The 23,287-nt window shown below is 37.1% G+C and overlaps 4 protein-coding genes and 1 non-coding gene across 6 annotated transcripts; 2 read left to right on the top strand and 3 right to left on the bottom strand.

Annotated features, from left to right (window-relative positions):
• Positions 1 to 6,703: 6,703 nt before the first annotated feature.
• On the bottom strand, positions 6,704 to 13,039 carry LOC147517898 (uncharacterized). 2 transcript variants are annotated; one of them, XM_086589946.1, is made up of 5 exons: positions 12,582 to 13,039; positions 12,350 to 12,495; positions 8,132 to 8,250; positions 7,886 to 8,000; positions 6,704 to 7,022 (listed from the first exon to the last, which is right to left on the bottom strand). In XM_086589946.1, exons 1-4 carry the CDS (start codon positions 12,794 to 12,796, stop codon positions 7,899 to 7,901), a joined length of 582 nt encoding a protein of 193 aa, XP_086446072.1. In that variant the 5' UTR covers positions 12,797 to 13,039; the 3' UTR covers positions 6,704 to 7,022; positions 7,886 to 7,898. The 2 variants fall into 2 exon arrangements, with proteins under 2 accessions (XP_086446072.1, XP_086446071.1); XM_086589945.1 differs by having other exon boundaries at positions 6,704 to 6,910; positions 12,582 to 12,882.
• Positions 13,040 to 13,939: 900 nt separating this feature from the next.
• On the bottom strand, positions 13,940 to 15,352 carry LOC147517897 (uncharacterized). Its single transcript, XM_086593745.1, has 2 exons — positions 14,666 to 15,352; positions 13,940 to 14,488 (listed from the first exon to the last, which is right to left on the bottom strand). The coding sequence occupies exons 1-2, from the start codon at positions 15,350 to 15,352 to the stop codon at positions 13,940 to 13,942; spliced, it is 1,236 nt and encodes a 411-aa protein (XP_086449871.1).
• Positions 15,353 to 15,480: 128 nt separating this feature from the next.
• LOC147517896 (uncharacterized) lies at positions 15,481 to 16,029 on the bottom strand. Its single transcript, XM_086593744.1, has one exon. It carries the CDS (start codon positions 16,027 to 16,029, stop codon positions 15,481 to 15,483), a length of 549 nt encoding a protein of 182 aa, XP_086449870.1.
• A 1,277-nt stretch (positions 16,030 to 17,306) lies between these two features.
• LOC147517894 (F-box/LRR-repeat protein 17-like) lies at positions 17,307 to 22,877 on the top strand. Its single transcript, XM_086589944.1, has 11 exons — positions 17,307 to 18,484; positions 18,687 to 18,731; positions 18,814 to 18,958; positions 19,044 to 19,228; positions 19,340 to 19,444; positions 20,381 to 20,521; positions 20,603 to 20,846; positions 20,934 to 21,000; positions 21,111 to 21,196; positions 22,413 to 22,511; positions 22,630 to 22,877. Exons 4-11 carry the CDS (start codon positions 19,047 to 19,049, stop codon positions 22,654 to 22,656), a joined length of 951 nt encoding a protein of 316 aa, XP_086446070.1. The 5' UTR covers positions 17,307 to 18,484; positions 18,687 to 18,731; positions 18,814 to 18,958; positions 19,044 to 19,046; the 3' UTR covers positions 22,657 to 22,877.
• Positions 19,674 to 19,791, top strand: LOC147517895 (small nucleolar RNA snoR111). Its single transcript, XR_015214529.1, has one exon. It is a non-coding gene; the product is annotated as a small nucleolar RNA snoR111 (small nucleolar RNA).
• Positions 22,878 to 23,287: the final 410 nt, after the last annotated feature.

Below are 23,287 nucleotides of genomic sequence, written 5' to 3'. Positions count from 1 at the left end.
TGGATGATGAGGATCAAGCAGCATGTTTAATATTCTCTTTGCCCAAAAGTTATGAGCATCTAATGACTACCTTTATGAACAGAGAAGATGTTGATCTTGACAAAGTTTAAAGTGCGCTTCTTTCTTATGAGTTGATGAAGAAGACACGAGTTGATGAAGAAGACACGAGTTGATAATAGCATTGATGCAGGTCAGGGGCTAGTAGCAAGAGGAAGGTCGTATGAAAATGCCTCTACTAGCAATGAGAGGTTTAGGTCTAAGTCAAAGAAGCCGTTGAAATATGTGAAGTGCTACAATTGCGAAGAAAAGGGACATTACGCAAGTAATTGTCCTCACCTGAAGAAAGATAACAAGAACAATGGTAAGAAGAAAGGTAAAGCTAAAGTTGAGGCAAGTTTTGTTTCAGGCTCTGAAGGGGACGATGAGAGTATCTGTGTGTCCACACAAGACTATATGGCCGAAAAGTGGATTCTTGATTCCGGATGTTCCTACCATATGTGCCCGAATAGAAAGTGGTTTACTTCTTATGAGAGCATTGATAGTGGTTCCGTTTTGATGGTTAATGACGTTGCTTGTAAGACGGTAGGAATTGGAACTATACGGATCAAGATGCATGATGGTGTAGTGAGGACTTTAACCGATGTGAGGCATGTTCCTGAGCTAAAGAAAAACTTTATTTCTTTTGGTACCTTGGATTCCAAAGGCCACAAGTTTGTGGGGGAAGGTGGAGTCCTAAAGATTGTTAGTGGCTCTTTACTTGTTATGAAAAGTCAAAGACATGGAACCTTGTATACTTGGGTAGTACGGTGATAGGTGATGTAGCAGTGGGTGCATGTAGTGATGATTCTGAGTGCACTAAGATGTGGCATATGTAACTAGGGCATATGAGTGAAAAGGGTTTGTCTGAGTTGTGCAAGCTAAGGTTCTTGAAGGACTTGAAGAAGCCAAGTATTGGGTTCTATGAGCATTGTGTCTATGGAAAGCAGTGCAAAGTCGAGTTCAATTCAAGCAAGCACACGACAACATGCATCCTTGATTATGTGCATACGGATGTTTGGGGACCCTCCAGAGTGGCGTCAAAAGGAGATAACTGCTATTATGTCTCATTCATTGATGATCATACTCGCTATGTGTGGGTGTATATGATGAAAATGAAAGATGGAGTGTTTGAGACATTTAAGAAGTGGAAGGCAATAGTTGAGAATCGCATAGATAGAAAGGTGAAGACTCTATGATCTGACAATGGTATTGAGTATACCTATGGGCCTTTCCAAGAGTTTTGTCTTGAATGAGAGAATTGCCGACATTAATCGATCGAGGGCGCGCCGGCAAAGAAAATGGAATGGCAGAGAGGATGAATAGAACCTTGCTTGAAAGAGCTAGATGTTTGTTATCTAATGACAATCTAGGCAAAGAGTATTGAGCAGATGCAGTGTCCATGGCGTGTTACCTATACAATAGGTCACCAGTTTCAGCTATAGATTGCAAGACACCTTATGAGGTGTGGTCAGGTAACCCAGCTAATTATAGTATTTTGTGAGTGTTTGAATCAACTGCTTACTACCATGTGAGGGAAAGCAAGCTAGACCCTAGAGCTAAGAAAGTCATATTCTTAGGCTTCGCAAATGGGGTAAAGGGATACAAATTGTGGTGTCTAGAAGACCACAAGTTCCTGGTCAGCAGGGATGTTACCTTTAATGAGACTTCCGTGTTATCTTTCAGTAAGCCGGAAAAAGCTGGGCAGAATGGTGAGTCTATAGAAGTTCAAGCTACTGAGCTTGAGTTGTCTGATGTAGCAGATGATTGGTTGGTTCATGATGAGATACTAGATCATAGAACCACGCAACAACAGGAAGAAGAGCATGAGCATCCGCAACTTGTAGTGGTTGACCCTAGGCCAAAGAGACAAGTTAAAGAAGTGCACAAGTATGGGCACGAGAAGCCGGTGAAACACTATGGTCAGGTGGATTTAGTCGCATATACACTGAATATTGATGATGATGAGCCAGATAGCTTCAAAGAAACTGTTAGAGATGCTCATTACAGAGATTGGTTGGTTACTATGCAAGAAGAGATGGAATCTCTTGATAAAAATCACACATGGGACCTAGTTTTATTGCCAAAGGGCAAAAGGACTATCGATAGTAAATGGGTGTTCAGAAAGAAAGAGGTCCTTCCTGAGTCTGATAGTACTGGGTACAAGGCAAGAGTGGTAGCAAAGGGTTTCTCACAAAAGAAAGGAGTCGACTACAATGAGGTATTTTATTTCCCCAGTGGTCAAACATACTTCCATTCGTGTGTTATTGAGTTTAGTTGCTCACTTCGACTTGGAGTTAGAGCTACTTGATGTGAAAAATGCATTCTTGCATGGGGACTTGGAGGAAGAGATTTATATGAGACAACCTGAGGGTTTTGTTGTTGCTAAGAAAGAAGATCTTGTGTGCAAGTTGAATCGGTCACTGTATGGTTTAAAGCAATCGCCAAGGCAATGGTACAAACACTTTGACACATTCATGATGCAACATGAGTACACCCGAAGTAAGTATGATTGTTGTGTTTACTTTTGTAGACTTCGTGGTAATGACTTCATTTATCTCCTGCTTTATGTGGATGACATGTTTATTGCTTCCAAAAGCATGGTGGAGATAGACAAGTTAAAATATCTCAACTTAGCTCTGAGTTTGAGATGAAAGACTTAGGTGGAGCCAAGAAGATATTAGGCATGGAGATTGATAGAGATAGGAAGAAGCGACGGATAGTTGTATCTCAGAAGAAATACCTTTGGAAAGTAATTTCTCGTTTTGGTATGGAGAATGCAAAGTCGGTTTCTACTCCTTTGGCTGGGCATTTTAGGCTTCCAGCTAAGTTCTCTCCTAGTTCGGTGGAGGAACAAAAGTATATGGCTCATGTTCCTTATGCAAGTGCAGTGGGCAGTTTGATGTATGCTATGATGTGCACACGCCCAGAAATTTCACAGGCAGTTAGTGTTGTAAGCAAGTATATGACAAATCCTGGGAAGCAGCATTGGGAAGCAGTGAAATGGGTATTGAGGTACTTGAAGGGTACCTTGGATGTGGGATTAGTTTATAGTAGAGGCACTTGCTATGTCAGTGGGTATGTGGATTCAGATTATGCAAGTGATCTAGATAGACGACGATTGACTATTGGTTATGTGTTTATGATACATGGTGCACCGATTAGTTGGAGGTCTATGCTACATGCTACAGTTGCTCTATCTACTACTGAGGCAGAGTATATGACAGTGGCAGAGGCAGTGAAAGAGGCACTATGGCTTCGAGGTCTTCTGGATGATATGGGAATTGAGCATAACAGTGTTGCTTTGTATTGTGATAGTCAGAGTGCTATTCATTTGGCGAAGAACCAGGTTCATCATGCTCAGACCAAGCATATTGATGTACATTATCACTTTATACAAGATGTCGTTGAGGATGGTAATGTAGCACTTGAGAAAGTGGACACCCATGACAATCCTGCTGATATGCTGACAAAGGTTGTTACCGGAGTTAAGTTCCCACACTGTTTGGACTTGCTCCAAATCCTACATGTTTGAAAGAGCCCTTTATGGGCATGCCTCTTCGGGGCAGTTGTCTGCGAGTTCCGGGGACTAGTACTTCTTGCTGGATGTGTCCGGCTCGGTTTTATGTGTTAAAACCTCACCAAGGTGGAGAATGTAGAGAAAAAAGGAGTTTTTTTTTTTTTCTCTCGTGTAAGGCGCGCCCGCACTTATGTATGCCTGGACAAGGGCGCGCCCGCGCTCGTCTCTTGGCAAACAATCAGGTTGTTAGCGCCGCGACGCTTCGACTTTTGCCGGCCAAAGGCCACCACCACCGATTTCAAAGACGACTTATTTTTTTGAAAAACAAGATAACTATAAAGTTTTTTCTGTAAAAACTTAACCTAACCAAAAGAAAGAAAGAGAGAGATTGTAAGAGAGAAATTCTTATTGAGTTGAGTATTCATTCTTTGTGAGTGAATTGAGAGCTCTTGTAATCTGTTACTCTTGACATCTAGTAAAGTTTGGAACTCGCAGTGTGGACATAGGCAAATTGCCGAACCACGATATATCTCGTCTTGTGGTTTGTTCTTCTTTTATATTAATTGTTTTACTTTATATACTTGTTTAATTGACATTGAGAAGTGTTGGGATAATACTTGGAGGGTGTTGAAGTCTTGTCTAGAGAGAATGATCAATCATTGTGTAGAGTTGATCTATTTATAGTGGATAACGTTGTTTCCACATTGTTAGTTATTCACAACACACTGATAAAAAAAAAAATCATTTTGAAATCAGCTGCTTGCGCCATTGTAATGGTCTATTATGTTTTGTTGATTGTGATCGAGATAATTTGAGTGTATGTAATCCAATTTCCGAAGAAAAAGTCGATTTACCAAGACAAACTGACAAAGTACTTTGAGAGCGGGAAAGGGGCATTTGGAAGTTTTAGCTTGGGGTAATTTTTTGAAGTCCTGGCATGGAATAGTTACCCAAATTGCATCATCCGCGCACACTTTAGGAACCAACTTGTGGAGCCAGTAACGAGTACGCTCATAGATGGATGGAACCTTTAAAGTACGGACGCACCTCCTCATACGCTATGTCCGCGTTGAACGTGGACGCGGCATGGACGCACATCGGACGCGGTCAACATGGTCAAGATGCAGTCAGGACGCGCGGTCAACATGATCAGGACGCAGATTTTGACCTAAAAAAATATATATATAAATCAAAATAATATTAAAAAACTCAATTTTTTTAATTTTTTTTGTTTTGTTAAGACTTGTGACAGTTTTTAAAGTTTGATTAGGAAATATTAAACTTAATTTTGTGGCTATTTATCTTTAATAGTTTTGAATTTATGAATGTTGATACATTTAATTTAGTTTTTAATGTTTAATTTATATAAAATAAAATTATAAATATTAATTAATTTCCGCGTCCTTTGCTGCGTCCGCATCCTATTTTTTTTTTATATAACCGAGTCGCCACGTCAGTGTTCGCATCCGTGCAACATAGGATGGAACCAACTTTCTACACAACCCCTTTTAATTATGCAGGAAATTGTATTGGTACAACCATAGTACAAAATATCACGATATATCATGATAAATATTGAGAATTCAGCAAAAGATATGTAAATATTGCGATATGCTTAGAGATATATACAATTACAAATATCGATAATATTTCAATGATATTTATAATATTATTGATATTTTAGGATATATTACGATATTTGGTGATATTTTGTGTAGATAACAATTTTATTTAATATTTATCATTATATTTCAAATAAATATAAATTATATATCATGATATATCAAGAAATATCCACAATATCTACAATATTTGTCGATATTTTAGAGATATCTACGATATTTGCATATGAAATAATGTCAAATATCTTCAAAAAAGGAAATATATCCACGATACATATCTATAAATCAGGAATCGATATTTTGCCCTATCCTGATATTTTGTACTATGGGTACAACACCATTCTCCCTTTGATCATCTACATTGACTTTGCGAGAGTTTCGGGGTCATTCAAACCCTTTAAATCAACAGTCCGGTACTAAAGTCTCTTCCATATTGAAGGAAATTTGTGTTTATCATCTTTGACATCCAATAATTGTTTGGAGTTTTGGATATTAATTGACTATAACATCAACGGTTGGGATATGATGGTTAGTATTGCTCCGCCTCGCCAATACATCAACTGGACGATGCCATATTCCACTCGAATGGGTGAAATAGTATATGCTACAGATGAATCCGATATTTTCTATTTCTACAGTTTCCTCACTCAACAATTTGACATAATCAAAGCTGTCGGACTTCCTCCAGATTATTATATCGTACTGATCATGTAGAAAATAAAGTTACCTTATTTTAAAAGACTTGTGAGATTAGCAAGTGCTTTTTGTAGCATTATTTTAGCAGTAAGGATGGAGTGGTACTGCTTCCTTTACTTCTTTTTTTTGGTATGATTTCATTGAGTTGTATGTTGTTTAAAAGTAGTTCATTCTACTATTACTAGAAAACCAAATAGCAGCGGTGACCAAGGTTGCACCAATGGGAATTTGAAAGATGATGAAGAAGATGATGGAAGGAGATTTGGGGATGGAGGACACTTTCTTCATTAGAAGATTAGAAGAAAGGGAGAGTGTTGCATAGCCTGTCAATGGATCGGTTTGGGTCGGATGATGGAATATCCGAAACTAAACCGAACCGATAATATTATATTTCATCCGAATCAATAAGACAAACCGAAACCAAATCAACCCGAATCGAAAACTATAAAATCAAATCAATTAATTTTAGACACAATTGATAAGTCATAAAACCTATACAAAATTAATCATAAATATTATTAAAATATTATTTTTCGGTTCGGGTTGAAATCGGTTTGGTAAAAAGCAAACTCAAAACCAAACCAATATTTGTGGAGGGCAAACTAAATTTCCAAAATCCAAACCGTTTTTTATTGATTTAGTTCGGGTCGGTTTTCGGGTTTTCTCAAAACCCATTGACAGCCCTAGTGTTACCCTCCAAACATCAGGGGGAGACGATAGAGCAGTACTTAGGATCCCAATTCCCAACTAACAAAGCTTAGATCTTTACCCAAAAAAACAAAAACGAAGCTTATATGAATGAGAACAAGATGCCTGAAATGATGGCATGGAACCCAAAAACATTGTGTTATATTGTCAATTTGTAATTGTAAATAATAAACTTCAGTGACAACTCTCCACCAAAGTGAAATAATATTTAGTCATCTTTTGACGGAGCTGTAGACAAGCTGCTCTCATGCTTCATCCGATCAGATAGCTTCTGACTCGGGTTGATTAAATATCATGGCTAATCCTGTCATTTCTGATAACCTCATTCCTGTCAGTTGATACGACACCAATAAGACCAGTCGTTTAGGCAGCAGTTGGGCATACCAGATCAACTTTTAGTCTCCATATAACCCTTCTCTTCAAGACTGTAAGAATTGTGCCTAATCCACAACATAGAGACTACATAATGAGAAAGGAAAACACACACACACACACACACAGTGATCTAGATGTCTGGAAAGATCATATTTGATATATGTATACGAATTGTCCATCCTTGCTCCTCCACCAGAACGATCAATGGTACATACTAATTGATCTCATGTGTAACACAAATGATATTTAACATATCTATTTGCAGTATTCAAATTACAGAACTGAACAGCTACCTATTCATATATTATAAAATGTATAGCTTAGAAGTCCCTTATCCACAATGCACTCATCAAAAGCAAATGAAGACCAGAAACAATAAAGAAATCCTACAACTTGCTTCCGACTTGTAGATCTAATACAATCTTCCTATCATCTTCTCAGAAATATTTGACGTGTACTTTTGTCTCTTTCAGATGATGTGTAAATCAATGCAACATTTTTGCACAGATAGTGTTAAAAAAACACGCACCGAGACTTGCACCTCAAGGCATCCCTTAAGCCTTTTCGGAGATCAGTGCACTGAGGCTTAATCCTCAATGGCTGAGCAAAAGATCGTAAAAACATAGTTTTTTTCTACTTTATCAATGCAACCACCCTCAATCAATGTTCAAAGGACAAAATAACCTTACTCGTATGGAAAATTGTTCAATTTTTGAAAATACTTTTTGGTTGCCATTGAGGCGTGATTGAGGCTTAAGCCCCCAAGCTCAAGCGCCTCTGAGGCTCACATTAGACCTCGCAGAGGCAGACTGCTTTGAGGATCATGACTTTTTTTTAAACACTGGCCCAAATAGTACATAAGAGAGGAAATCAACAAAAAAGTAACCAGTAAGAACAAACAAGAAGGAATAGAATCTTTCTGATGTACCTATGTTTTATCTTCAATAAAAAGAGATGCTATATACAAGCTTTCGCCTATGCTGCCTTTCAAATGCAGCAACAATGGAGTCAATGTTTTCTTCCCATGAATCAGTTGCTTCAAGCTGTACATTATCAACAACATAAATAAATAGCAAAATAAATATTGAACATATAAAAATAAATAGTAACGACATATTATCTGACAAGCATTATATGAACCGCAAGAAGATAATTTTTAAAACTGGAAACACACCTCTTGGCATAAATCCAATGTAAGTCTAGCACCCACAGCTGCCTCCTCGTGGTTATCTTTTACTTCCAAATTGATCACCAATACAGTTTTCATCAAAACATGCTCTCGATTGTGAAGATCTGCAGAATATCCACACAGTGGCTGGATACATTATACACAATCTATGATGGTTCAAAGCATGACATTTCAGACAAGTTCATTCCCAATTGAAGAATCAAGAACCAAACATTAGATCGGAAATCACTCAACTATATAGCAGAAGTAAACTCTGTTTAACCAAAAAAAGGTCTCTCGAAGATTTCAAAAGGTCGTAATATGGAGGAACATGATGCTTGAAGACAGCTTTGTATATTTACTTTCATTTGTTTCCTTTCTTTATCTTGGTTTTGCAAACCCAGATAAAGGTGAACATCCTAGGATATATATGAAGGTCACAGGCTAAATGCAAGCAGTCTAGGCCAAACATGGAATAGGTAAGGCGAAGCACAAGGTAAACCAAACTTTTGTTGATTTTTTAATAAATTTCTTTGACAGCTGAGGTAGTCACATTCTGATATTCGAAACATTGACTCCGTATAAGAAGTTTGGAAGGAATTATTAAAGGATAGAAGTAACTATCAAGTTAGTGATCAAACTTGTCGACTTTTTTCGATTTGGTGAGTGAACTTTTTTTTTCATTCAATTTCACCTCTACTTTTAATTTTTTCCGATTGGTGATTCTGTGAAAATCAAGTTGACAGACGTTAACTATTTTCATACGTGGCAATAGTTATTAATTTTTTTTCATACGTGGGAATAATGACAAAATGACATCATATAGGCGTACACTACATTCCACATGGGCTCGCTTCCATCTCGACTTTGGTTTAAAATTACCAATCCAACGGTCATATTTCATCTGCTTAAATAATAAATACGCTTCTTCCCCAACTCATTTCTTCCCCAAAACTCTGTCAGTTCCCAAAAACTCATTTTTTTTTTACAAAGAAGAACAAGTTCATTATAATCCTTGTAATTTTATTGATTTTTAGTTGGTTCAATCGGATTTAAACATTCTCAGATTGTTTTGGAATGTAATGAAACTTGCTCTGTTTTAGAAGAACTTTTAGAACATTCACTAGCTTTAGAACAACAACATGGACTCGAAACAAAAACAGTCTCAACACACATACTTAAACAAGAACATAGACCCTCAAAGAAGAACATGGACACAAACAGAGGAAGTGGACTTCAAACTAGAACAACTAGCTGACTCTCTTCTTCTTCGATCTCCTTCTTTTTGTTCTTGGTGGTGGCAATGCTTGCACCACCTCCCCTAGTTCTTCCTTCTTCGTGCAGTTCCGTTCACTCGTTGATCCAATCCAATGTCTTCATCCTCCTTTAGTCAATGGCTTCGTTCTCCTTCTTCGACGTTAAGTTTTTAAAAATTTAGGGTTCAATCGTTTTTTATTTCAATCATGGCGAGATCAATCATTTTTTCGCTCAAAATACTCAGTCGAGTTAGTGGTACTGGTTTCTGAATAGTGCCACGGGTTGCAATCTTCTCTCATCAATATTTTGTTTAATATCTCGAAGCATAGACATGTGTGGTAGACTCCAGCAATCTAACGCATCCCAGCAGTATTTTCATATTTTCTAGGTCGTTGTAGGTCACGTGTGAAAAAAAATGAATTTCCATTGCCATGTATGAAAATAATTAACGTCTGTCAACTTGATTTTTACAGAATCACCAAATCCAAAAAAATTGAAGTAGAGGTCAAATTGAATGAAAAAAAAAGTCCACTCACCAAATCGAAAAAAGTCGACAAGTTGGATCACTAAGTTGATAGTTAGTTCTAAAGGATATTGAACTGGTTAATACTTAATAGGTGTAAGACATATGATGGGCAAGTAATTCATTTGATCAGGCTGTAGCAATTGGAGTGGTTGATGAGCGATATATTAAGGACTTCCAGTATTCTGAATTGACAAAGGGCCACTTGAGCCAATCCTTTTCAGAGGCACATCCCTGTCAATTATAGGACCAGTTCTTGTGTTTTTTCTCTACTCTATAGATCAGTTCAGTCTTCCAATTCTGTAATATGCCACGGTGCAAGGATCTATATCCTTCATCTGTAGAATAAAAGTGCTAGTCTTTACTTGTTTTAGTATGCAAGGTATCTTTATCACTATCTTAATTCTCTCTAGAAAAGAGAGATTACTTGCTGCTACCCCTCCCAAGCTTTGGTAATAAATAGTTAATATTGATGTTTTAATCAGTGAAATTGAGTGGTACTTTGTCCCTCCCCAAAATATATATATATATATAGCCCGGCTCCTAACCTTAAAATAAGTACCAAATTAAGTGTTAAATCTAAAACAACCCACAACTTCACCTACAAAATGAATTAAAACCTAATTTTTTGTGGATATAAGCTACTGACCATAAAGATCATCTCTACAAAAATTCAGCCCGTTTGACAATTTTTAACGTTGGCAAAAGATGATTGCAAAAACTCGATATTTCTGGACCGCTAGATATTTTTTCAAAAGTGGACAACAATTTTTATTTAGGTTAGAAAATATCAAATGAGATGAATTTTTGTAGAGATGATCTTTATGGCCAGTAGATCATATCCACAAAAAATCAGGTTTTAATTCATTTTGTAGGTGAAGTTGTGGGTTGTTTTAGATTTGGTACTTATTTTAAGATCCTTTTAGGAGCTGGACTGTGTATATATGGGTGAGACATGACACTATTCCAACAAACATGGAAGAGTGCTAAACTAATTTCAACATATTTGAAATTCTATTGTTAATTATAGATTACCATAGAATAACCTAAAATCAGGTTTCTTACTTTCTCGGGCGAGGATGGAAGACTAAACGAGGGTAAGATAGAAGGCTTTTAAGGGTGAATTGGAAACGAGGCAACTGCTTTTTATAAGAGAAGTCATTTTATCTTCTAAGACTAATAACCTCGCTGCAGATAAAAAGGATTTTGTATTTTAAAACTTCAACAATGACCAAGAGGGAGCAGGAAAAAAACAAAAAGGAAAGGAAAAGCCATATTTGCAAGCACAAGGATTAAAATGTGGTGAGACCTTAAAAGACCATGCTCCTGACATTTCTTGTTTAGAAGAAAACTTTCATAAAATGCTAACTAAACGGTGAAAAGGCAAGGAAAGGAATGGAAAAGAAGGAAGTGGTTCACCTTTTCCATAGTTTTCTCTTGTTTATGAGGAAAAGGGTGGTTTCCCTATGGTATCCGACAGCGGAATTGAAAAGTATAGAGTTAAAAAGAAAACAGTTAAACAAGGAAAGATTACTTTGACTTTGTCTATTATTATTAATATCATTTTAAAAGATTCCTTTCCTTTTGCACAGTTTGCATAAACAAACATGACTACTTTCATTCTCGAATCTTCCTTTCTCTTCCCCAATTTTCCAAAGAGAAACACAGTAACTGATCCATTCCATTATGTTCCTTTTAATTCCATAGTGGACCACTCCCTAGTTTTTCTCTCCGTCCCGCACTTAAATAGACACCCTAAGAAGCTGCTACCCAGCAAAGGATCCTCTGTTTCTCTATTAGAAAATCAAGAAGTAGTTTTGCCTAGTATGCTATTACTACTTTGGATCTTCTCAACGGAGTTCGTTTTTCGGATATGTAATATTTTTCCTCATAAAGATAAATTTTCAACCACAGAAGTACAAAACTAGCAAATCTATCATTTATATATACATATCTATATGAATATGACTTCCATAATATCTTACGTTTGGTCTTTTTGCAAATCTTACTTCTTGAAAGAACGTCAGACGAGTAACCGTACTAATTGTAAGTACAAACTTTGGTTTTCCAGGAAATACTGTTCTAACAAGACTAACTCCCTCCCTCTCTCACTAGAGAACCACCCGGATCTCCATGGTTCCCGTTCAAGTAATCAAGTTTCAATTGACATTATTTCTTCTAGATCAAACCTATCTTTACAGGTGAGACAGCTGAATTCAGCTACTTTTTCAAGGCTCAAAAAGGTTTTCTTGACAAACTCATGGCTGCAGATATATTTCTACTTCTATCGCCCTCAACTCATTCTACGTGTGCTCTTATCAACATAAAAAGTAACTAAAGTGAACGAAAGAACAAATTTTCTTCAGTACTGAGACTGACATCTTCAATTACTAACCATGTAAACAAATATACACAATAAGAAGTCAACGCAGTAGACTACAAACCTTCAATAGCCATATCGAAGACCTTTTCTTCAAACGTAAACACTACATCAAAACTTCCATCAGAAGCATTGTCTTGCCAACGTTGAGGCGCAAGTTTAACACCTGAGTTTCTTTTAAGCATTGGCAAAATGCCATTGCGCTTGTATCTTTAATAAACTTAAGGACAAACATAACAATATCAATATCACCTAAAAATTGAGCAAAACACAGTAAAACCAAGTATAAAGGATACAGTTCGGGGTCCTTACGTCTGAGGTCATCGAACATTTGTTTATAAGGAGTACCAAATTCATAAACATTGGGTTCTCTTAAAGAAGGACCTGGAAGCTTCACGTGAGCTCCAGTACCATATGAGCATACATCGAACCCTTGTCTTTTTAATAGTGAATGTGCTTCCATGCTTCTGTTTTGGTTTGATGAACAAACCATCGCGTATCTTAGCTTCATTGTCAGAGGGTTTTTTGAGATTAACGCTAGAATTTTGCAGGGTTTAACGGGAGAAATTTAGGATTGGGGAAGAAATAAAAGTGAGGTAACAGTGCAAAATTTCGTTATATTCCGCGTTAATTCGCGATACATATCGATACGTGGAAAGAGAACCCTTTAATTTAACGTGATAGTTCACTTTGTGAAGGTAATTTTTTTTGTTTTATTTTTCTCAATAGTCTATAAACGTTTTAATTTGTACTAGATTTTGGATCTGGGCATACGCCGGGATATTTTATATGTTTTGCCTCTTAAAACTGGAATGTTTGATTAATGTTTTAAAAGAAAACCATATCAAGGAAGAGAAGTCTATATTTCTTCATATTCTTTATCATCTTATACACAGCGTATTTCAAAAACTTCAATTTTGTTTCCATCATTAAGTGTATGCCAAATAATTCAATGTTGTTTCCATCATTAGTTGTGTCAAATAATTCAATGTTGTTTCCATGTTGAAATAGAGTTTACATTTAGTATACATAGTTGTGTGCCAAACACTATGTACACTAAATGTTTCGATCATATGAAAATACTTACAAAACTTTGCTCCGACTTGTTTGCATATCAACCAAATTAGGATAACTTAATCTCGGTGTTTCTTCTTTGATTTTATAGAAAAACCCTAGGGTTGGTTGATAAAATTCTAGACCCCTAATTCTATCATATAAACTTCCATGAAATCCTTCAGCTTTACTTTCACTTTCGGTTTCAATTTCGGTTTCTCCATTCACCTCCACAACCTTCACTGATTCGTTAATATTAGTCGATTCAAAATAACCACAACCACAATCTTCACTAAAGTTGTCAGAATAATCTTGCTCATCATTGCTACTAACAACGTTAACTATATTCTTTATTCTCCTCGCCATTACCGTCAACTAAAGATCGAGAACTAGAGACTGCACGATAGTGGCGGAGCCAGGAATTTACCTCACCTTGGGCACTCACTGACTCATATGCTAATAATTTTCTAATTTTAAGCAAAGCACTAGTGTACACAATTTTATTTCGCAAAAAGATTACCATTGTAGTATACAAAAAAAAAACTAAAGTTGTCAAAATACATTTCGCTCTTTTGAACTCTAACAATTCTAAAAATGAAAGTTATAAATTCCTTTTATGACCCGCATCCTGGAAACGCTTCAAGATTGCCTCATTGCTGATGTTATCAAAAATATCTTTTTCTATGTATGTCACGAGACAATCATTTAACCACTCGTCTGCCATTCGATTCCTTAGACGATTCTTCACTATGCCCATAATTGAAAATGATCTCTCAACTGTAGCAGTAGAAACCGGTAGTATCAGTAAGAGTTTTATAAGCCTATAAACCAAGTTATAAATAATATTTTTTCCCAACTCAACCATTTTTCTAGCCAAACTACTAATTCCTTTAAGTGTTCTAAAGGCATCATTGGATTTCATATCAATCTCATAAATCTCTAGTTGATTTTGAAAGACTATACGCTCTTGCTCGGAGAAATCATCAAGATAAAATTCAGCAAGACGAATCAACTTGTTAGTATCAAACGCACCAAACAAATCATTGGGGTTTAAGCAAGCCATACAAAGAAGCAACTCCGTATTCACCTTATCAAAACGGTTATCAAGCTCAACACATTGCTTATCGATACAACCATAAAAGAATCCAACCTAATAATAATGTAAATTAGTTGCCTCTTCTGCTTTTCTTTAGGATCTTCCTCGATGAACAAACTTAGCATCCATTTGAGGCATGTCTATACCATGTTTTGTACAAAATGCAGAAAACTCACCTAGTAGCGAATCCCAACCACATTCCTTCATTTTCTACAAACGCTCCTTGCATACTTTTACTAAAGCTAAAGTATTCACTATATCTTGATCTTTTCGTTGCAATGCTTTTGAAAGATCATTAGTGATTCCCAATAGATTCTTCATCAAATGCAAGATGAAAATGAACTCAAACGAGTGCATCAAATCTAATAAAACGTGTGCTTCTCCTTTTTTATCTGAACTTGAGCTCTCTTCCATCACCTCATCAAGAACTTCAACCACGGAGGGAAATATAACAATGAAATTAACTAATGTACCATAATGTGAGCCCCAACGTGTGTCGTTAGGTCTTTTAACACCAAGCTCTTGATTTAGTCCTTTACCGCTTGATAGTTCACCATTTCTAAGTTGCTCAAACACTCTAGCAGCTTCTTTCTTTAGAAGATTATCCCTATGCTTGCAAGAGACCCCAACAGCATTCACCACGTTGCTAATAGAGGTGAAAAATGAAGCAATCTCTTTGATATCTTTTGCGACATGGACAAGTGCCAACTGAAGTTGATGTGCAAAACAGTGTACATAGATTGCAGACTTGTTCTCATTCAAAATGAGTGCTTTTAGCCCAATGAACTGCCTTTGCATATTACTAGCCTCATCATACCCTTGACCACGCAGTCTCGAGAAACTCAATCCATGTATGCCGAAGAATTTTTCAAGTGATGTCTTGAGTGAAGCTGATGTAGTATCAGGGACATGCATCATGCCTACAAACCACTTTATCACACAACCTTTCTTGTCAACATATCACAAACAAATAGCCATTTGCTCTTTAATCGACATATCATGAGCTTCGTCAATCAAAATGGCAAATAATTCTTCTCCAAGGTCTTTCATAATAGCATTAACAGTTTCAACAGCAGCTGCATTACTAAAGCCTTCTGAATTTGAGATTTGAGATTTGAAATTGGTGATGTCAATTTGAGATTTTTCGGTGCATTGTTAAGAGCGACATTGTCAACAACTTTATTGTGAAGAGCTAAGAATATTAAAAGCTCAAGGAAGTTTCCCTTGTTTTTAGAGCTTTCAGATTCATCATGACCACAAAAAGCTAATCCTTGGCACAAAAGAAATCGGATAACATCAAGAGAAGCAGTTAAACGAAGTCGATGGTTAATCCGTTCTTGGTCCGAATGCTTGACAATTAAGTTCTTGATGTGTTGGTCTTGTTTCATTAGATTCTCACTTTTCATACACGCTTCGTTATGAGCACTATTATGGTTCCCAACATGATCTTCAATCCTTCTGCAATTTTTCCAACTCCTAAACCCACCATTGATGAAAGCATCCCTATTATCTCCAGACTCTCGCCTCCACAAGTAACAGTGTAAGCAAAAAACAGCGTCCGTGTGAATGCTATACTCCAACCAATTTCCATACATAGTGAAAAAGTCTTTCTTGAAATGCTAAACCTTCTTTCCATCTTGTGTTGGTGGATAGTGAGCTTGAAATGGTTGATTAGGCCCTCTTAGCAAATATGCCCTTCTAACAGCTTCTTGATCCTTTGGATGACAATCAAAAACTTTAGGTCATAAATTAAACCAGGATCAGATTCAAAATTTGACACATCAACCTCAATACAAGTTAGATTTATCTTTTTCGATCTAGGCTCCATCTCCATTTCCTCATTGTTATGAATATTTTGAATAGGAGCCACTGGATTAGACACATCTTCACGATTTCTTTTTTGAAACAAACTATTGATTTTATGATTTTTCATTATTGAGAGAGAGAGAGAGAGACTACTGTAGGAAATTAAAAATGGAGAATGAAAGTTGAAGAGAATAAGCTTTGAATAAGTGTAGCAGTATGCAGTAGTAGGCTAGCAGCACCTGGTTTGAATTTTTGAAATCAAAATGTTGAAAAGTGACAACCACATGTGTTTTTATCTGTACGAGGAAGCGAGAAAGTGGTATGTTCGGTTGAATCGGTTGGGCTTGGGCCTTGGATGTTTTGTTCTCGCAATACATAGTATTTTTTTTTTTTGGACAATTTCACTGGGGCACGTGCCCCATGTCACTGCAACTGCTGCACGACACCCTTTGTGTTTTTCTTTTCATACAAACACTCTCCTTAAACTCATGACCACTCCTTTTCCTAATAAAATGGTCAGTTTAGAGGAGGGGTATTTTGGTAACCTCTATTATTTAATTAGGTCAATTTTTTATTATTTTTTTTGAGTTTTTTTCTTATGGTTTGACTCAATCAACTAACTGTTGACCGATGGAAGTTAACTAACGGTTGACCGATGGAAGTTGAAAATGTGGGGGGTATCGCAAATGATCTTCAAATGTGGGGGGTCTTGCAAAAGAGATCTTCAAATGTGGGGGGTATCGCTCCCCTTTAATTTAACACGATAGTTCATTTTGTGATATCATAAAACGGATATATGAATCTCACTAGATGTGGTGGCAGTGATTAATGATCATCTGGTGGTGGCAATGAGGGAAGCAGTAATTAGTCCAAAGAAGATGACGGTACTGTAGATATATACGCTAGCAATGTTGTCTTGTGGGGTACTATACCCTTGTCCATTCTGTGTTTTCAGCCATTTTATGGAAAGAAGATATTACAGATATTGTACACTATTAATTAATTTAACCACCTTGCCGGGATGAAGGTTAGAAATTCTAACAGAAATGGTTCCAGTGCTACTTTGAGGTCCAGTATCAACTTCACCTTCTCAACTCTCAAGGTGGCACTGAAGTTTTGGTGAACACACCTGAAAACCCTCTACCGCGGAGCTATACAGATTCCAAACCAATGAACAATCCAAGTTATACCAAAATAGTTGTCTAATGTTAGTTGCTGAATAGCACGAGGTGGACTCATCTGGAGGATATGCAGAGCCAAACGTTGAGCACTTCACTGAGTGGTGTAATTCAGGACTACACCTTCAGCTCCACCCCAATAGCCATGAATCTGACTTGAGGGGTAACAGGTGTTCAGGCCGGCCTTCAGGGCACTTCCTTACTCAAGGCGGGATAACGTGTTTTGGGCGTCTAAGACTTTACCCTAGGCACCTATTCGGATTGCAATCCATCACCACTCCACCAAGAATGACTCTTCAACTGCATGTGTTTGATAGACTAGAGATGGCTTCCTGAAAAGTTTAAAGTACTTGTGAAATAGTGGATCTATTTTCGAATGCGCAAACTCCCTCTCTCCTGTGGTAGTTTTCATGGAATCTTGATTTCAAACACAATCTTGAAATGCAGCCATCAGTTATGGACTATGGTCGATAGTCGCTTAATTGGCATGAGGGCTCTTCTTAGGCGTACATGGACATCTCATAGATTGGTGTGTGGATTTAAGCGAAAACAACCTCTATACCAGTTGAGGTCCAAGAGTTCACTTTAGGTGTATATTCGATCTTGGTCTATTTGGCCTTTACCTATCCAATCATCCTATCCTATTTGATTTCTTTAGCCTGATTCACCCCGTACAGATATGCGTGAATTTGAGTACCAAAAGCGCAAAAATAATTGAGAAAGAACAATTTTGACCAGTCAACTTTGAAATTAAAAAGTGGCTCACGTCCCTACTTCGCTAACATCCTTTGCCTCACTCATCCTTCGCCACCTTATTCTGCTAATAACGTGAAACCCTTTATTAACTACTCAGCCTCGCCGATGTGGGACAATTAAGAAAATAAAAAAAGTCCAAAAAACACCCGAAATTTGGTCATAACGAGTTCGTTGGTTTACTCTGAAGTCGTACGGCACTCCACTCGGATGGGTGAGTTGACGCTGGAGACTTAGTGGGAGATTGTTGGATGGCAGAAGAGATAACTGTGTCTTAAATCTGTTGGTTTTGCTGTTATGGACATTGTAATTTGTAAGTGCTGAATCGGTGTATGAAGCTTCCATGAGTTAAATTCCACAATAGTTGACACCAAACATTTTCAATTCCTAACGCAACAATACAGGGCAGGTTTTTTGGCGCATGGATAAGCTAAAATCTGATTGAAATTACATTGAATTAAGTTTATCTATAAATTACTGCTCTGATTAATTTGTCAACTCTATTGGTTTGGCAGATAAAAATTGTCTGTACTAAATTTTGTGCAATGTAGGTTTACTGGGTACGTCTCGATTTGTTTATTTTGTGCAATGTAGGTTGTGTATGATTGATTTTGAAATGAATTATGGGACTGTGTATTGCAGTGATGAGTTGGGGCGTTTTGTCGCAGATAAGAAGTGTCTCACTAGTCTTAAAATCGAGGGGTGTTCTAATTTAGGCTACTTGAATATCTGTTCATCGAGTTTGTAAATATTGTGGCTGTCTAATCTTCATTCACTTTCGAAGACGGTAACTTAGTTTTTGGGCTATTGGTTTTAGTTTGATAGTACTTGTTTCTGTGAGTTGATTTTGTTTGTGATGTTGTTTACTATAGGTTATGAACTGTCCGAACTTGACGGAGCTTTCACTTGATTTCTCTCGACAGGAAAATGATTTTACGGATCTTGCTACTATGGTGGATAGTTTTGGAAGGAGTTGTCGGAGGTTGCGAAACATTCATATTGCATTGGTTCGATTGTGTAATGCTGTTGTGCTTGTTTTAGCAGATGCAAACTTGAGGTTTGTAATAGTTTGTAATACATGGTTGCTTGTTATTAGTTTTGATGCAGTTTAATGTGTTTTTTTCTTGGGTATGACTAAGATTAGTGTTTGGTTTTTTTGATGTGCCAGTGGTTTGCGCATGCTGTCTCTTGTACTTGGTTCAGAAATCACAGATGCATCTGTAGCTGCCATTGCATCAAGCTATCCAAACTTAGAATTGCTTGATCTTAGTGGGTAGGTCTTGATCAGAAATTGAGAATGCTACTAATTGAGATGATTTTCAGGTTACAATAACATACAAAAGCAGCCAACTATGTTCTTTTGTGTCATGACTACTGATCACCTGGTACTAAACTATTCAATAAACTAATTACGCATTGGATCTGTATCCTTTATATTCGTTAATCTTATTGTGATGTTACTAAGCCTTAGTTTCGACTGCTAGAATCCTCTGTTTCATTAAGAGAAATGAGAGACTTGTGTCTCTTCATTGAAAGGAAACTGAGGTAGAGTAATATGGTGACATATCGTTTCAGTTGCCCTTTATTTTGATTGGAGATTTGATTGTTGCTCTTCTACATATATTATAACATTTCTTTCCCAATCGATCTAGGAAAAAAATGAATGCTTACTGGTGAACTAATGGTCCATGATAACTGCCATTTACGTCGAGGTAAATACTTGGTAAAGGAGTCAGGCTTAGACAAAAACCAAGTTGAGTCCGAGCCTTTTGAGATACTTGCTATCATTCGGATAGTCTTGTGGGGATTGGTCCCATGTTTCTTATTTTCTCATTGTTTGCTTCTTGTTTCTTGATGTTCTTCTAGTTGTAGGCCATCTTGTCCTAATTTACCTTCTTAATTTTATCCATACTCAATCATTTGGTGTAAATGATTAAGAAAGAATAACCTCATAATCCATAATTTGTGTGCGGACGTTGATGATGATAGTTTAACCTCATAGTCCATATGTCCAGCATAACGTTGTAGTCTGTTGAATTCATTCGACTTGACCTAGTTTGTAGACTTTGTTTTGTGTCTCATCCTTCATACTTTGATTTTTTTTTGTTCTGGGTTTGGCAATAATGCTGAACACATTGTAGTTTAAATTGGGCCTTCAAGCATTGCAGTTGATCTATGAGTCCTTATACGTGTCTTGATCTGAGTTTAGGTCAAGCATCAGTGATGGTGGAATTGGAATGATCTGCAATGAGTTACCTGAGACTCTATGTCGACTCCTCCTTGCTCTTTGTCCTAATATCACTTCAATTAATGTACTATCCCTATGCTCCTTTTCTTCCATTAGTACAGGAAAGTATTGCTTCAGCAAAAAATACTAGAAAGCATTGCATTGATCATTCATTAATATTGTTCACTTTCTCTGCATTTCAGGTGGCATTCAATTTGCCACAGCTCAGTTACCTCTTCTTGAACTTATGGATTGTGGAATGACCATATGTGATCCAGATTCTCAAAACTTTGACGAAGAAAATGGGTCTAACAGTACAATAGCTGCCGGTGAACCCAATTATTTGCAGAAAACACCCAACAGCAAGCTACACCTTATTTACCAGAAGCTGATCATGAAACATTCCCGGCTGAAGAAACTTAGTTTGTGGGGTTGTTCTGGTTTGGATGTAAGCCCCACTTTACAAAATATGAGATCCACCTTTTCAGTTCTCAGCTTCAAGTTTCTGAACGTTTTTCTTTGATGCCAACTGCAGGCCCTTTATTTGAACTGTCCGGAGCTTCATGATCTTAATCTAAATTCCCGTTCCAACTTGCATCCAGGTATTCTATTAGGGTTGTTTATTGTGTGTATGTGCGATTGGGTGGATGATTGTCCAATTAATTCCTTGAGATCTTGAGAAGCCTAATAGGTGTTGATGCATTGTTTGCAGAGAGGTTGCAACTGCAGTGTCCCAGTATGAGAAATGTTCATGCCTCTGGATGCCAAAATATGTTGGTTAGAGCAATTAAAAGTCAGGTAAATACACCCCAGATATGCTAGGTTTTAATTTTCAATCAAGTTAATGCCTTCTCAATGTTCTATTTAGACTATGAAGGATAATTAAACACTGAAAGTCTGTACGGAAACTGAAACATACACACTATGCCTAGGCAAAACGGCCCGCTCGTGCAAAAAGTTTTTGCAATAATGCTTAGTAAAAGACAATTAGGTGTGATAACTGTTCAATTTATTCCAAGCCAGTAGAAGTTCCTTAACCATGCACTCTAGATTGTGTCAAACCTGAGTACTGAGACATACACTTCATAATTGGGTAGCATCTGAATTGTCGGGGACCACTTAATGATCTATTAAATTTTGAATGTATAATTGCATCACTTACCTTGCATGATAGGTCTTAGAAAATTATGTCATACTTGACTCACTTTTCCTTGTTATGTTCCCGCAAATGGCTTGGAATACGCATCTTGGTTGTGCAAAACCTAAGGCCTCTTCAGAATTCAGATACATCCATCTGTTAGAATCTGAAGTGCTGGGGAGTGGGGACAATAAATCTAATCATTAATCCAATAATGTAAGCTGACACTTTTTTGATGATAGATATCATGCTCATAAGTTTGTGAAGTGGGCTTTGAATGTCCAGTGCAGATATCTTCGTTGTGCTGAACCCTAGGCACTTTCAGATATATAACCTCATAATAGTATGGCATCTGAAGCGTCAGGGATCCTAGATCTGATTTATAAACTCATTTAAGTAGAACTTAGCAGCAGTTGTTTGACATAGACATGACTGAGTCACAGCTAGAAAAACTGCCAAGTCCATACATTTAGCTTTAAGATCCCTTCAATGGTTTTGACATGTCGAAAGCACATGCTAATCAATATAAGTAGTAATTACCAAACTTATACATTTAGCTGTACTATTCCCTTGAATGGTTTTGATCATGACAGTGTAAAGAAATATGCATTGACGTCTGATCAACATATATGAGGCGGATAACTATACGGCTATATCATGAACCACAGTGCCATTTATATGTTCTTCCAAATTTATGAGATTAGACTAATATTAATGAATTGATTCAATTGGCAGTTTGTTAAATTTGGCAGATATTTTTCTTAACTTTGATAACCTCTGACAAGCTCTGCTATCATGTCAACCCTCATCTTTATATTTTGCAAGGCCTTTGGAGGCTTGGTAAGTTTTCTTACAAGGTACTACACGTTCTTGCAGGTCTGCAATGATTTTACTGATCGAGATGATCACTACACATTCAAGCGTTTGGGAGATGGTTCCAAGAGAATTCGAGTTCCCCACTTTGTGAACCAACAGGTATAGAAGAAACAAAACCACAAACCTTTCTGTTCTGAATCAAGTTTCTCCTTCTAAACGTGTTCTCATAACCTCATTCTTTCTTCAGTATATGATTATTCTTTCCTTCATCTTGCAGACACCTGATTCTGATAAGAGAAAATGATTCTTTGATCGGCTGCCATGTACTGTGCATGTTCGATGATCCCATTTGTTTTAGCTTGAAGACTTGTTCTGATGTATTGTCTGTAACTTTTAATTGCTGCGCTGTGGCTTTTAGTGTTTAAAAATTTACAAGCGATAAACCAAGCTATAAACCAAATTGGATATTTGTTCAAAATAAACTAATAAGGAAAAAACCTTACTATACAGACGTCTCTTAGATCCTGCATTCAGCTTTCTCTTTGAACAATAAAGTGATTATCTATGATCAGAATGTGTTGTGTACAAGCTCTTGCATTCTTTTGTGGTCGTTGATATATACACTGGTATGCAACAATTATTTAAATAATTTCCCAAGGGAGAAAAAAGTGAGTCCGGCTCAGGTGAGGGGCATCCACCGGGTGGGCACTCTCTTCGCTATCATCCTTTGCCTCACTCATCCTTCGCCACCTGATATATTGACGTATTGTACACGTGAAACCCTTTATTAAACTAATCCAGACTACTAAGCCTCGCCGATGTGGGACAATTAAGAAAGATTTGGGCTACCCCGAGGATATCCCTATAGGGATGAGTGTGCCGATACCGTTGGATCCGAGATCTAACGGTCCGAAAATCAAAAACAAAAAGGAAGA

The sequence above is a fragment of the Coptis chinensis genome, chromosome 2, assembly GCF_015680905.1.
Source record: "Coptis chinensis isolate HL-2020 chromosome 2, ASM1568090v1, whole genome shotgun sequence".
NCBI lineage: Eukaryota > Viridiplantae > Streptophyta > Magnoliopsida > Ranunculales > Ranunculaceae > Coptis > Coptis chinensis.
Note: the sequence above shows the minus strand (reverse complement) of the source record. Positions and strands in the feature narration are given on the sequence as shown.

Bases quoted from the DNA above. Each gene is read 5' to 3' on its own strand.
- LOC147517898 (XM_086589946.1), bottom strand. From the start codon at position 12,796: ATGAAGCTAAGATACGCGATGGTTTGTTCATCAAACCAAAACAGAAGC. The intron at 8,251-12,349 runs GTTTGTAGTCTA...GATATTCTGCAG, and splicing joins CTTCGATATGGCTATTGAAG to ATCTTCACAATCGAGAGCAT. The intron at 8,001-8,131 runs GTGTGTTTCCAG...GATAATGTACAG, and splicing joins CATTGGATTTATGCCAAGAG to CTTGAAGCAACTGATTCATG.
- LOC147517894 (XM_086589944.1), top strand. From the start codon at position 19,047: ATGAACTGTCCGAACTTGACGGAGCTTTCACTTGATTTCTCTCGACAG. The intron at 19,229-19,339 runs GTTTGTAATAGT...TTGATGTGCCAG, and splicing joins TTAGCAGATGCAAACTTGAG to TGGTTTGCGCATGCTGTCTC. The intron at 20,847-20,933 runs GTAAGCCCCACT...TGCCAACTGCAG, and splicing joins GGGGTTGTTCTGGTTTGGAT to GCCCTTTATTTGAACTGTCC.
- LOC147517896 (XM_086593744.1), bottom strand. From the start codon at position 16,029: ATGTATGGAAATTGGTTGGAGTATAGCATTCACACGGACGCTGTTTTT.
- LOC147517897 (XM_086593745.1), bottom strand. From the start codon at position 15,352: ATGATGCATGTCCCTGATACTACATCAGCTTCACTCAAGACATCACTT. The intron at 14,489-14,665 runs GTATGCAAGGAG...CATTATTATTAG, and splicing joins ATACTTTAGCTTTAGTAAAA to GTTGGATTCTTTTATGGTTG.